The following is a 15,090-nucleotide window of genomic DNA, read 5'->3' on the forward strand; positions in this document are numbered from 1 at the left end:
AGTTGAATGGGGAAAGATGTGACTGTCTCTTCTGATACCATCATGACCCAGTGCTTGATTACCTGATTATGGTAATTTTTATATGAAAAAAACCAAAAACCAAACAAAACAACCAAGCAAACAAAAACTTGGTTGTTGGTCAATCAGTACAAATCTTGCTTTAAAAACAAGATAACTGATACATTATTGCTTCTATTTAGCTTGTTTAGAGCTTTGTGAACAGAACATAAGTGTTAGGTGATGGAACTCATCCCTTAATCATAAATTGTGTTTTGTTGTTTTGCTGTATTAGCTTCAGCTAACTAGTAGTCTGCATTAACAGTTTCCCTCTATTAAGTGTCTGTGTAAATATTATGCAAATTGCTGTGATTCATTATAATCAGTGGAGCTATTACAGTAAGGTGATACGATTCAGTGCAATCAATGAAGACTGCATTCTGTGGTATAGTTGTACCGAAAACTTCCATTGACTTCTCTGGGAGGTCCTTTTTGTTACAGACTCTGACATCGTGCAGTGTTGGCCGTGTTCATTTTCCTCGTGTTTTTGAAAGAAAGTTATTTACAGAGCACACTAAGATGTTCTTAAATTTTTGTTACTAAATTTTATATGACAGTACAACTGCTCTATCGTTATTTCTAGTTTGAATAATTATTACATTACACATCCCCTCCTCCAACCTTTTATGCAGATCAATCTATCATGGACGTTTTGAAGCATAAATGTTTTCTAGAAGAATTATTATTTTGGACAATAAAATATGAGTTTCCACAGAAGATGGTGACTTTCTTACTCAACATGCTGCCAGATCAAGATTATAAGGTACTCACGTTACTTCATTCAAACTTAAATGTCTTTTCTTATTCACATACTTAGTGTGTATTATGCCTTGCATGAGACCACATATGTTTATATTTCAATAATAACAGTACAATAATGCAGATCGTTTAGATTGTTTTGAGTATTTGGTTAGAAGGTCTAAAGTGTATAGTATTTGAAGAGAGATGTGGGCAAAACAAGATAGATAATTCTGGAGCAGCAGTATTAATTTTGTTCGCATGGTTTGCTTTTCTCCTTTTTGGCTGTTAGTGCATATTTGCACGTGTTGAATTTTGTTTTGTTTTATTTTGTAAGTTGGATGTTTATCAGTTAAAAGATGTGGATGAGCACTAAATGATTCTGTAGTGTGGTACGACTGGCAAATAATTGCAGTGACTTCATTCCTTTTGTGACTGTTGTGGTAGGCAGCGCTTTCTCCATATAGGCCATTACAGTGTGAGTGGTCTTGCTGCAGCTATGCCCTAGGTGATTTTGGCAGCCGTACAGCTGCTTCTTCACAGAGTTTTGCAGTTGTCCGTACCAAGCGTCTCCTTGCCTGGAGTCATGGAGACTGGATGTCATCTTCCCGTTTTAAATCTTGGTGTACGGCCAGGTTTGGTTGTTTGTTCTACGTGCTCCAAGACCAAGTATACATAGTAATCAGGCTTAACATTTTGCTCTGATCATGTCATACCTTTGAGCCATGCAAATATTTTGGACCTTCTCAATCCCTGCTGGGAGGCAAAGATCAAGAAATCCTGAAGTCCAAGCGTGCAGATTTCGTCAAAAATGTCTGTTTATAATGGGACAGCCCTGTATTCGTGCCCCCTTAAAACCTGGCTGTATCAAAGCAAAGGATGTGAAAATAACTTACAAGGAAGAAAAAAAATAAGATACGGGCTTTCAGCAATACTCTGTCCATGTCAAGACAGCGTTTTGATTTGGGATGCCAGCATAGATTCATCTTGGTCTCAGATTCAGCTAATACACGAGGACTTCTTCACTGATGATCGCTTGCCACGAAGCTTGAATTCTTCTCGATATAGACAAGCCCCATATGGACATCCAGTTCCCCTGATCCATTGCCGGCTAAACTGCTTCCTGTAAAAACATCCAAGTGCTAGCAGTATGTGGAGGAATCTGGTAAGTATAGCTGTGTTTACCTTTTTAAGGTAAAGATCATGGGATCTATTTTCCTTCAACAACAAGCCACAGTCCTCAGTGGCTTTCTTCACTGTGTTCATAGTATTTCTTCACTATGTACTTGCAATGGAGACTACGGTATGTTTGGTTTCTCTACCGGCTGCCACCTTTGTCTGGAAACAGCCCATCTTCCACCTACCAGTAGTGTATGCTTAGATGAAAGGATTATTTAAGCATTTTTATTATTTTTTGTTACCAATTTAACATTATGTTTGATTAAACAGTTAATTCCTATGTACAAACTTTATTACTAGCACAAATCCTATAAGTACTTGACATCTTTTAGAATATGTGTTTATTTTAATTGCTGAGACTGTCTAAAAGGTATTTTTCAGTAGTAGGGAAACTCAGAGCAGGAAACGTATCACACAGCAATACCAGGGAGGCAGTAACGCGATTTCTACCCAAGGTACCTGTGCTTTGTTGCAAAACTGTGTCGATGATGCATGAATTTGAAAGGTATCTATGAGGATTGTGCCTAAATTGTGAGGAGTGGCTCTGCCTTTTACATGTGTACAGAGAGAACATACCATTTTGGGATGAATTAGAAGAATGTTTTATCTTTCAAGCTTCTGTTTAGCTTTTATGAAGGAAAAGCTTGTTTGTTTTTCAATCATGTGGCATTCTCAAACAGTAGGAACACCTGTAAAGATATAACCTGTTACAAGTGATCTCTCAGCTTTCTGCTACTTTCTCTCATCCCATCTACACCACATGCGCTGTCTTAATTTTTTCCGTCTCTTCTGTTGTGCAATTTGTCTGATTCTTTGTGAGCTGATTTAGCTCATTAAATCAGCAGAATTCTGCTAGGTTGGTTTTCTGATAAATGGAGTGAGCTAGCCAGACACAGCGTGGAGCTGGCTATCTGTGTGTGCTCTGGAATTGTTGAAATCTCTGACTTCCAGCATAAATGTAGTAGAACTGACTGAATCCACCATGCCCTATGCAGCAGTCAGTGAGCCACCAGTAATCTCTGTTGTTTTCCTACTTAAAAATAAATCTGTGCAAAGTTCTTCTTTAGGATTCCCAGTATTGAAAAGAGGTGTTGAAAGGGGTGGGCTAAAACCCTGGGTTAACTAGCTCTTCCCCCCCTCTTCCTCCTTTTGCATATCAGAGAGACAGCACAACAAACAGTGTGGTCTTTGCCTTACAGCATTTGTGCCTGAGGCATCCCTTCCAGCACACTCTGACGTTGGAAGCTTGGAAGACTTACAAGTGAAGAAGACAGAAGAGAAATTTATTGGAGCTTCCAAGAAATTAGAGGTGTCACGGCATGAACAAGGTTTCTGCAAGAGAAAAAAAAAAAAGGGCCAGAGAAATAGGAATGACCTTCGTGTGACCAAGGAGAAGGCAAAGAAGGGGCTGGCAATAAAGAGGATGCCTTTGGAGGAGTGTAAATCATCGAAGAGCAGAGCCTTCCTGAAGTCTGAAGTACTGGAAGTAAAGAAATGCAAAAGCATCTGGTAGAGATAACGAATCAACAAAGATAATTATCAGAAATGCTGTGCCTTGTCAGACGCCTCCCGTGGTGAACGTTGAAGCAGTTATTAGAGCGATAGGAATTCACTAACCCCTGGATATGCTACTCTACAAATTCTGTAGAACAGGTTTTCTAGTGGAAACTTAATTTTAGCAAAGCTTTCACCTGGCAGAACTATCCTTTTCTTTGCATTGAAAACAGAAACATGGGAGGTGCAAGTTCTCACTGAAACGTGGGGGTGATGTTAGGCTCCTAAAACTTCTGAGATTGTTGAGTGGCCACCAAGAAGGAAAGGCCAGATGCAGAAATCAACTTTGTTTTTGCATAGGCTAGAAATTTAGAAGCTGCACAAGATCATAGAGAGTAAGTCAGTGAAGGTAATTAAATATACACAAAACATGTCTGTCTTAGGAAGCCAGTTCTTGCAAATGGTTGGAAGTCTTTGGAAGTATGAGTGATATTTGGAAAGATGTGTTATGTCAATATCGGCATTCTTGCTCCAGTCTATATTTTTCCGTGGTTGTGTATACAGCTTGGGCCACTGAGCTGGACGGACTGATTTGACCAACTGTGGTTGTTTTTATATACGGACAGCAGTTTACCACAGTATTTCAGCATTTTAGCTTCTGAAAATGAGTTTAGTTTCTTCCTTTCAAAATTGGAATGGATTCTGTTTGTTTGTTTTAACTTCCAAGTGAACGTAGGAGTAAAGCTGATGTCTTTTCTTTATTTGAGTGTATTACAGAATCTCTATCATTACGCTATATTGATAGCGAATCTACGGTACTTTCAGAAATCCATTATCATATATGGGTGAGGCACAAAAAGTTTTGATGTATGCTGATTTAAAATAAATAAATAAATAATCCAAAATTCATCCTTAGAGGAGGACCATGTTTTTGCAATCAACTTAGTGTAAAACAAGTAAAATGTAGTTCCTACATCACAGAACTTGAGAATCCTATTTAAACGGAATACAATGTGAAGAAGTAACATATAAATAAAGTATACTTTTTGTACTAGCAGCATTAATATACTGACTTCTTAAAATATCAGGTGCATCATTTGTGCCTGAGGCTTAACGTTAATAGTGTAAACGTCTTGATGTTTGTTAGAAGTGCCATTGACAGTGATTAAGGTTGTATCAAGCTTTAATTTAAAGAAAATTACATGATAGGTTGTTCTGCCTTGGAATACCAGAATGATATTGTATTAAACTCTGCGCAAGTATTGCAAATACATTGTTCTGAAGAGGCTTTAGCTGAAAACAATTACCATTGTGCTGGGTGCTGTATAGAGAAGACACTTTCAATTATTATATAGGTCTCCATCATTGTGAACCAGCTAAAGGAGGGCAAGTTAAGCAGTGCTGTAGTGTTTACTGCAGTGACTTCCCCACCTCCACCCTGGTCCATGTTTTTTGCACAAGCAATCTTATTTTTGAGGATATTTGCTGGAAGAAGGGCAGCCTTTGTGCCCAACAGCAGTGTCATGGCATCAATGCTATTTTTGGAAATATTTTCTAAATGAGAATAACATGGTAGTTCTATAACAAAAATATGGGAGTACCGAGTCTGAGGCAGGTGAAATGAAGTAGTGATTTGTATGCAGTCTGGTGAAAACACTGCTGCCTGAGGATGGTTTTAAAATTTGTAATTTTATGCTTATGAAAGATTAATACTTCCAGAAGGAATAGACAGGGGATTTTAGACTTTGAGCTGAAAATTTTCATCACTACACAGCTTGTATTATCTCTTCTTATTAAGCCAAGGAAGTCCAGATGGTGTTAATTCAGAACTGAAAGTACTAAGTGAGATGTGATTTCGAAGCTGGCAGATAGCACACATGTATATGCAGTGCAGAAGGTTGGTTTACAGTGCAATTTGAGGCTAATGGAGTGGGACAAGAAATTGTACTAAGATGTACATGTATATGTATCGATACATTTAAATATCGATTTGGTTTAAAAAAAAACGCTTGTGTGAAGAGCAGCAAAACTTGCTGATGACTTTAGGAGAAAGCACTGAAGATTTATTAATAAAATATAGGATGTTATGATAGCAGATGAAATTCAATGCTGAAATATCATCCTTGACAGATGAACGAAAACCTTACTCCATGGATAGGCAAATGCAAGTGATAAGTTAAGGCAGCTTTATTATGCAGCACTGATCTCATTGTTCATAGCATATAATTTCAGGACATTATTCCCTGTTTTAGTATGTAAAAAATTTATGATAAATTCATTATTAGAACTTTAACGCTTTCACAGCTATGGTGAGACCTTATATTCCTTGTTGCAACATTTCTGGCTTTGTATTTTTTTAGTGTGGAAGGTATAGAGTGAGAAGATCATATTTTTTGGTGTAAGGTAATAAAATTGGAGGCATAAGTTACCCCTCTCTATATATAGGTCTCTTTTCATGTGGACTGTTTCTAGAAACTAGACATGGGGTACTTAGACCATAAATTTTGCTTTGTCATCGCAACTGGTGTTTCCTAGGATATGTTGATGGTACTTTTGGAAAAGAATATTTTACAGTGAAAGCAAGCTGTACTTTTGGTATTGTGTTTGTTAATGTCAAAATTTCTTGATAATTTGCAGATTGCTTTTACGAAAACTTTTGTTCAGCATTATGCTTTTATTATGAAAACGCTGAAGAAAAGCCATGAATCAGACACAATGTCTAATAGAATTGTGCATATCAGTGTTCAGTTGTTCAGCAATGAAGAACTAGCACGCCAAGTAACAGAAGAATGTCAGCTGCTGGATATTATGGTCACTGTGCTGTTATATATGATGGAAAGTTGCCTTATTAAAAGTGAATTGCAAGGTAAGTTGATTTGTTTGTTTGTTTGTCTGTTTCCACGGATAATAAATTGATTATAGAGGAAATTTAATCTCGTTCTTTGGTAGTCGATCCAACCCGCAACCCCTTCCCAAAAATGCACAGGCTCTAGCAATATACGGCAGAGGCTGAGTCTCAAAATTTCCTATAAAGATAGTTATCAAGACTGACACTGATGTTCTGTCCTTTGGTTTGTAGGGTTTTCTTTTGTAGGAATGTTACATAATTTAGAATACAGGGTATTATCTTGCAGGTATTTCATTTGTTGGGTAAAGTGCATATACACTATTTGTGAAGCTCATTTGAATGAGAAATTATAGATGCAAATTGAAGCCTTTACTTTTAAAAATATTTTTGAAGTATTTCACAAGCTATTTGAAGTATTTAAAATTGTTTTAATTTTTCTCACCTGTGATTGCCTTAATAGAGCTTGATATAATTAGAGGAGAATGATTTAATACTTTGTAAATATAATCATTTGATCAAGCTTTTGCTTGGCAGAGTGGCAATTTGAATTTGAACTGGTGTACGGTGTGTAACTTTTCTCGTGAAAACAGCTGTCCTGTTTCTACCCTCCTTTTTTCACCTGTCCTTATCTGAAAATGGTGGCACAACAAAATCTTGCTGACTTCTGCTTTTCATGCTTTCATGTACCTAACAGACCACAGGCCTCTCAGCCCTCTTTATCCTAGTTTGAATTTGAAAATACTCTCTAGGTAGGCTGCCTCCTGCTGCCAAATAAGTACCATAAACTTCTGCAAGAAATTGTAATTTTTCTTGTCTGAATGAAGTATCCTTTGTCTCGGAGTCCCCTCTAGTTAGAGCCTAATACAGAATGACTGTACTGGAACGGGAAATCCTCAGTCCTATCGCTCTAAAGAGCGCACTCATTCAGCTGCCCTTCAACATGAGAAATTTTTCTGTTGCCCTACGTAAGTTGCTGTACAGTATTCAAAGAAAAATGTTGAATCTTTAGCGGTTTTTATATCAAGTGACTTCTGCTAAACTAATGCCATATTGGTGGAATTTAAATTTAAAAGTGCTTTTAAGCATCTTCTGAATTCTACTTGTTGGTCAGTATGGGATGTTGCTAGCATGGTGGTAAAGTGCTGTAGTGGATCCGAATTTGCAGCTAAAGAGAAAAAGGCCGTGCCAGTGATTAGACATTCTCTGAAGAAACTTCCTGGTAATTAATTAAGTAAGCTGGATCTGGTTAGTTAAATAACATCAGATATAGACTTACCCCCGGAGCAGGTATCCCAAGACATGAAGTTACCTGTCTCCTTTCCCCAGCACCAGTGATTTCTCTCAGCTAAGGCTCCATTATGGAATCTGTCTGCTGCTTTTCAGTGTTTTCACAACATTTCTGCCTCACTGCTGTATATATGAAGGGTTGGGCATGCAGTAAATGGACAGAAAAAAATTAATAAAATATTTCATTGGTTTTTTTCCCCTCATATTCTCATTGGCCTTCTTTGGCAGTTCTGTGGGCTTCTATCATGTGTTTGGTTCAAGGTATCTCTTATGATGCTGGAAGCAGTGAGAAGTCTGTCAGAAGTCTGTGCTGTTGAGATAAATTGAGAAGAATTCGTTCGTGGAGCTAGTACAAACAAGTAGGTCATTTAGTATCCAAATGAGACTAAGTTTACAAATCCAGGCAATAGATAGACGGAGAAAACACGTTGGAGAGGAGAACATGGAGCAGGAAGGGTATCTGCTAAGGCACGTTTAATTTGTACTGTTCACAGAGCCTGTCTTTTGGACAACTGGCACCTGTTAAAAGTATACAGTTCATTAAGGGTATTTGTGAATGCCAAGTGACAAACTGCGTTCCTGAAACAGAGTTGATCTAGGAGCTGTGTTGATATCACTTCGGAAGTGTTACTAGTTCAGCTTCCCTCTCTCACATGTGGTGTGGAAGGATGAAGAGGTGAAATACGGGTGCAGATGATAAAACTGGCTCCCTAGGAAGATATATGTCCCTATGCTCTTAAAGACTTTTATCATCTCTATCAGCGCATTCCTTCTACTGAACTCTTCTTGGGAGAAGAATTTATACCCCAAGGAAAAAGTTTTGGTAATGGTTCATCCTTTAAAAAAGCCAAAAAACTCTCTTCCTTTGACTGACCTTACATTAACCCTGGCTTGTAGAGCACTCTGAGTAAGAGGCGACACCCCTGCTGATTTGAAATAACCTGGATTTGTCTAATCTGTACCAGGGCAGAGAATCAGCAACGTGTAACTGTTGTCTCTTTGCAAAGTCCTCCTTCAGCAGGTTCAGGCAGAGCCAACTGAGATGTGATCCTGTTCTTGGATGGGCTGTGTGAGCACATGGGAACCAAGCAACTGAGCAACAAGACCCAGTTTCCTTTCTTTGCAGATGTACCAGATAAGAGAGAAATAAAAAAGTATTCGATCAACTGTGGCAGAGAAGTTTTAGAAGATGCACCCAGCGCTTCTGGCTTCCTGTTCCTTCCAGTGCTTCAGTGTAATAGATAGGAATCAGTCTTAAGAAACAGAGCTCTATATTACCTTATAGTAACAAGACGATATCTGTTCATAGTTGTGTGCAACTCAAACAGCATATTTTTCAGGGTGAAATCTGGTTCATTTTTCTGACTGCGTGGTGTTCTTGGGAAGTAAAACTTGTCAAGATCAAAATATTTTATGACTTCAAGTTAGAAAACCAACAAAATAAACAACCTCAGACTAAAAATAAAAAAAAAAGGTATTTTTTTCAGTAGTTACAACAAAGGGGAGGCAAAAAGTGTACATATAAAGGGAACCACTCCAGATGCAGATGTGCCTCATCAGCCGGAGACTGAAATCTCTTAACAGTGTGGTTTTAGCTGTGCCTGTACCATACTGCTTATGACCCTTCATTGTCTAAAGGGTAACTACAAGGGTCCTTCAGTACATTTGATCTGGACAAGAGCCATCCCCAAGGCTGATTGTCAGATGCAAGATTTTCTTTCTTCTGTTCGCTTGAAATAGAATGGCAGCTGACAGATGGGTGCTGGAAATCATTTCCCTTGGATTGTGAATCTGGGACCAATCCTCTTTCCCATCTAGTCTTTCCAGGGGTCCCTCTTATGAAAATCTAATAAAGCTGTGGAGGATGGACTTCCATGATTCAGGGAGGAGACTTCTACACACACACACCCACCCACCCCAATTTCTTCTCCCCCTTTTTTGGGAACCTTCTCCTACCCTAGCCTCAGGAAAGCTGTCTAAACCCTCTCTCTGTCCCAGTTTCAGAGTGGAAATGCTTTTCTCTGCTGTCCTCAGGCTGAACATGCAGGTGTAGGTTTTCCTGACCAGATTCCTGTTCGCGTGCTGTAAGGTAGCTTGCTCGCTGGAAGTGTGTCAAGTTCAAAATCGATTTCACGTGTTCGTAGTGGGAATTGTATTGTTTGGTCTTTTTATACTTCTTGAGAGTATTCAAAAAAGGCATAGCCACGATGGTTTTACTAATGCACTGCTTTTCAAAGGTTGCGATAATGTTCAAAATATGTGTGTTTCCTGCTAGAGTGGGATCTATGTTGATGTGTCCATGATGCAAAAACCACCTCAGGTACCACAAAATAACCGTTCTTCTTTTCTGCAGTTTTCTCTATGTGTGATCGCAACATTACAGTAAATCCTAATTGGTACTTTTGCATTATCTTGTAACTTTATTTAAAAATGACAACAAGAAGGAAAAAAAATTTTTTTTCTTTCTTCTTTTTTAAATCCAGATGAAGAAAATAGTTTACATGTTGTGGTGAATTGTGGGGAAGCGCTACTGAAGAATAATACTTACTGGCCCCTGGTTAGTGATTTTATAAACATACTTTCGCACCAAAGTGTGGCAAAGAAATTTTTGGAAGATCATGGTCTTTTGGTTACATGGATGAATTTTGTATCATTCTTTCAAGGTATGTGACTTTTATAATCAGTACTGATATAAGGATGTTGAGACAGCTTAATGTGTGCAGTAGCAAATCCTTACACTGCTATATGTAAAAATATATGTGTATTCGTTAGTATTCTCATAAGTCTGCATTCCTGGAAGGAAACACTATATTCTAGAAGACAGGTAGATTTTAAAATGATCTAACGGATCTTTGTCTTGTGTGGACTAGTTAAAGAGCAATTGCATCACAGTCGACTGAGGTTCGTGGTGCTGGAATTCTAAGGCTGTAGTTAAAGTACAAATCATAACTTGTGCTAGAAACGTTTTACTGGTGAAGTTCTCAATTTAAGTATTGGCTAGATTAATCTGATAAATCTGGATCTTCTTCTAAGTGTTGCTGTGAAGAAACTTTTTAATTATTAAAAAAAATATTTAAAAATCATGAACTTTTCCATATTGATAATATTGATAAATTCTCTGCCTAGAAAGAGGACCAGATATTTTCCATCCAAATGTGATGTTCAAAGTAGAAAGGCTGCCAGCCATGTTAACGTCAGCTGAACAGCAAGGACTGCAGTTAGTAGCCAGTCTAGAGCTATTGTTCTCTTCTGGTCTATTTCTGTTCAAACTTTGATGCTTGTTCTCATATTTTATCTGTTATTCTGCAGCTAGATAAGATAGATTGTTACAGTTTGGGGTTTTATTTTAATAGTGTGTGAATGCATAACACTAAAAATACTGCGTTCCACTTAGCCCTAGTTAAATATTTGGTTGTATAACTCTGCTTAAATCTTTGAAGGTATGAATTTAAATAAACGAGAATTAAATGAGCATGTGGAGTTTGAATCGCAGACATACTATGCTGCCTTTGCTGCTGAGCTAGAAGCCTGTGCCCAGCCAATGTGGGGTCTTCTATCACACTGCAAAGTTAGGGTAAGACTAACGTTTCTCTGACATTATTCTTAGTTTTAATAATGATTTTTTCCTGGAGTTCTCAAGTCCGAAAGGTTTCTCCGTTTTGTGTTTAAAAAGTCTTGGGTTTTGCCGTCTTTGTTTATGAAATATATAAAACTGTGATCAGTGTGGGTTCTGTGTATAGTGAGTATAGAATTCATGCTTGTACCTAATTTATTGTCTCCAAAACTGGGACTACAAGTTCAGGATGTGTACAGTCATTCCATATGACTGCGCATATGGAATAACTTCTAATCCGATGAAGAACTTGATAAATGTCTCTGAGTCATTCTGCCTTTTTTTCAGTAGGAAAGAGATACGTAAGTTGTTCCTAATGTGATTATAACGTTGATTGTGTCTGCAAAGAGATACTTTGTTATGATGGGGGTTGGAGTAATTTACGTTTCTGTGGTGTTTAACTAACAACCTGAGGTGAAAGCCTCTTAGTTTCTGACATCTCATGGTCTCCAAACTAGAGCAAAGATTCGTTACTATGTGCTAGACTGTAAATTGTATTGTTATAATAAAAATTGAATCTATCAGCTTATAGGAATACTTAACGTGTGAAAAAACTTCTTATTGTTCATTTATGGTTATTTTTTTATGAAATAAATACTTATGTTTGAAATTAGCCTATTAAGATACATAATAGCATTCCTGAGACAGTAATACCTGAATTGAACTGTGCACTGAAAAAACATGTGTGAGATACCACGCATTTTTAAAACAGTTTAAACCAGGCGGTTGCAAAAGCCTCTCCGTGATTTAAGTTATACTGATACATTATGAAGATGTTGCTTCATGAGTCTGTATTAGCTTTTGAAAACTGAATTACAACTTCTGGCTTTTTGAAGCACTCCTCTCTTTTTGTCTTTGGTGTCTGACTGAGCCAGTCAGCACTTGCACAGCTTCTGGCTGGCCAAAGTGTTGCTGGCTTTTGCACAAGAAGTGTGTCATAGATATCCTAAGAGTCTGAGGCAGGTCTGGAGTCTGTGTTCAGGGGGAAGGGAAGATTAAAGGAAAAGTCAGTAAGAAATGAGGCTTTGTAAGGTCTGCCGATCGGAGAGCAATTTGGTTTCACTCCCCTCCTGCCTTCCCTTCTTGCACATCACCGCTTCTCTCCTGGAGGGCAATGTACAGATCTAGTCTTGAAGTACATGATTTAATCTGAAATATATTTTAGTTTTAGGGCATTGTTCCAGAGTTATATCATACAATCATAACAGGATTTGCTTATTGTTAAAATCTCTGCAGTATTGTATTATCATTGCATTTCATGTGTGTTGTGTTAGCAAACTATAAGGACATTTCAGTAGATAAAACTTACAGAACATTAGCCATTCCTTTTGATTGCATGGAAGGACTTTTTTTTTATGCATACACCTCTAAATTTTTGGTTAAAAATAAACAGATAAGTTAAACAACAGTAGGCACTAGGACCAGCTGACTCCTCTAAAGGTGCCATAATTCTCATTGAAATGGTCATCTTTTAAAGTAGCAATGAAACCATCCTAATACTTTCTGTTTTCCATATGATGAGGGCATAGCTCATGTACTGTATTGAAATAGTCATATTTATTTGTAGTAGGAAAGCAGTGACACTTTTAAAAATGTTTTGGCTCATGTAGTACACTGGTTTCCCTTACTGCAGGAAACGCAGGAATACACACGAAATGTTGTCAGATACTGCCTTGAAGCGCTCCAGGACTGGTTTGATGCTATCAATTTTGTAGATGAAGTAAGTATCCTTAATGAATTCAAGCAAACTACTGTGAAAATCTGGTTAAACTTCAAAGGTGATACACTTATCTCCTCCCCTTAACTTAAATCATAATTCTAGGTACTGACTGAAAAAGGGTTGCCTATCTGAAATTAGATTTAGTAGTTAATAGTTGCAATGTTATGTCTTAGGGTCCTTTAATTGTAGAGTCCTAATGACTTAGATTTGCTGGTGCAGACTTAAGCTGTGTGAGTCTTAAAAGCAGTGGTGTTGACATATTACCGTTCTGCTGAATGAAGAGCTGAAGCAATGGCCAGACAGAAGTCCTCTTCTGCTATGGTAGTGGGCAGCAGCTTTGCTACCTTAGCAAGTAATACTCTCAATCAGTTCCGAGTGTCATTAGCTTAGTAAGAGATTAACTACGGGCTGAATAAGGGAAATTTCTGAATCATCAGAAAGTGCAGAGGGATGAGGTAATACTAGGTTAGTGGAAAGTAAGTCCATCAAATGAAGACATACAAAATACTGGTCTTGGTGGTTGTGACAAAGACACTTCTAGGTGGGTGGGGTTTTTTAATATATGATATTAAAATATCTTTATTTTACTTTCAGCCAGCCCCTAACCAAGTTACTTTTCATTTGCCACTGCATCGTTACTTTGCCATGTTTTTAAGTAAGGTAAGCACGTGTTTTAGTCGCACGGAAGATGCAAATTCCCTGTTGAGTGTGATTGTTCAGTACAGCGTGTGCTTGCTTTTGTTTCTAGGCAGTCAAATGCCAAGAACTAGATCTGGATACCATCTTGCCAGATCAGGAGATGCTGATGAAACTAATGATTCACCCACTTCAGATTCAGGTACGGGCAGACTTCTGACTTTGACGGAGATGTAGAGATACACAACAAAAAAGATGCTGTCTGATTCTTTTAACCCCAGTCATTTAAATATAGTTAGAAGTATTTAACAAAGGGGAGTATGTCTTAATTGTGGAATATCAAAATAAGCAATACATGACATTAATAACTAGAATATACTGAGCAGTTAGGATAAACTCTTTTTTTTTTCTTAATATTTCCAAAATTAAATATATGGCATTAGTTGTTGTACTCTGAGAAGTATGATGATAATATTCACCATAACACTTTCAAAAAGGGTAGGAGGAACCTACCCTTTGAAAACACGGAATTGCATGTTCATGGAATAGCTGCCAATGGAGCGCAAGCTGAGAAGAAACCTGAATCTGAAAATTTCATATTTTAAATAGAGAATGAATTCAAGAACGAATGCACCCTGCAATATTTTTTTTTATTTACAAAATTTAATTTATTTGTATGTAAGTGATACTGAGCAGTATTTGCAATTACTGCTTTTATACCTAACTTTTTTTTAACCATGATGCCTTCATCTTTGGAGTACTTTTCAGGATTTTAATAAATAAATACATAAATAAATCACTTCATTGGCTTTGATCGATTTCATTGTCATAAAGTGGTTCCTTTTCATCCCTCACTCCCTAGGAGAAGTAAATTGGTATAAAAAAATTATATTTTTATATAAAAGTGTAGTATGTATGTATATGTGAGATAATAGATTGATGATCTGCTAATATTGAAGTGAATAGCTGAATATCCCTGAAATGTTTGTTTATTTTATTTTCCCTGAACAGGCAAGTCTTTCTGAAATTCACAGCAACATGTGGGTTAGAAATGGTCTACAAATCAAAGGACAGGCCATGACCTACGTGCAGTCTCATTTCTGCAATTCAATGATTGATCCTGACATTTATCTGCTGCAAGTAAGTTATGTTCTCTGCGAAGCCAAGCCAATGCTTGTTTACAAACGAACTACTGAATAAAATGAATTTATTCTCTTTCCACAGGTCTGTGCCTCCAGGCTGGACCCAGATTATTTTATTTCATCCGTTTTCGAAAGGTAGTGTTAAAAGATGAATGATCTTGTTTATTGTTGTGCTAGCTGGTGACTAATTTATGCCATGTGAGAGAAAAGGTGCATATCTGATACACATCTTCAGTGGTACAGCTCTGCCTAGCCAAAGCTAACACTTACCTGAAGGGCTCTACTGAAAGAGGTATCTCAAGGTATATACTTTATTTTATACAGAGTTGGCTTTTGATTTACAGTACGGTAGCGAAGCTCCAGACACTTGTTTTCT

The 15,090-nt window shown here is 37.5% G+C and overlaps 1 protein-coding gene across 9 annotated transcripts in view; it reads left to right on the forward strand.

Moving 5' to 3' along the window:
- The window catches only part of UBR3 (ubiquitin protein ligase E3 component n-recognin 3), a 113,686-nt gene that overhangs the window by 25,200 nt on the left and 73,396 nt on the right, over nt 1–15,090 (forward strand). For 7 of the 9 annotated variants that reach the window (XM_054209914.1, XM_054209915.1, XM_054209916.1 and 4 more), the window contains 9 exons: nt 690–820; nt 6,106–6,334; nt 10,087–10,266; nt 11,044–11,177; nt 12,850–12,936; nt 13,531–13,596; nt 13,685–13,774; nt 14,584–14,712; nt 14,797–14,849. In XM_054209914.1, the coding sequence (XP_054065889.1) occupies nt 690–820; nt 6,106–6,334; nt 10,087–10,266; nt 11,044–11,177; nt 12,850–12,936; nt 13,531–13,596; nt 13,685–13,774; nt 14,584–14,712; nt 14,797–14,849 (1,099 nt within the window). Of the gene's footprint in view, nt 1–689; nt 821–3,262; nt 3,484–6,105; nt 6,335–10,086; nt 10,267–11,043; nt 11,178–12,849; nt 12,937–13,530; nt 13,597–13,684; nt 13,775–14,583; nt 14,713–14,796; nt 14,850–15,090 lie in introns of those variants that run through there. The other 2 variants (XM_054209921.1, XM_054209922.1) reach the window with 2 other exon arrangements.

Source organism: Rissa tridactyla, chromosome 7 (genome assembly GCF_028500815.1).
Source record: "Rissa tridactyla isolate bRisTri1 chromosome 7, bRisTri1.patW.cur.20221130, whole genome shotgun sequence".
Lineage (NCBI taxonomy): Eukaryota > Metazoa > Chordata > Aves > Charadriiformes > Laridae > Rissa > Rissa tridactyla.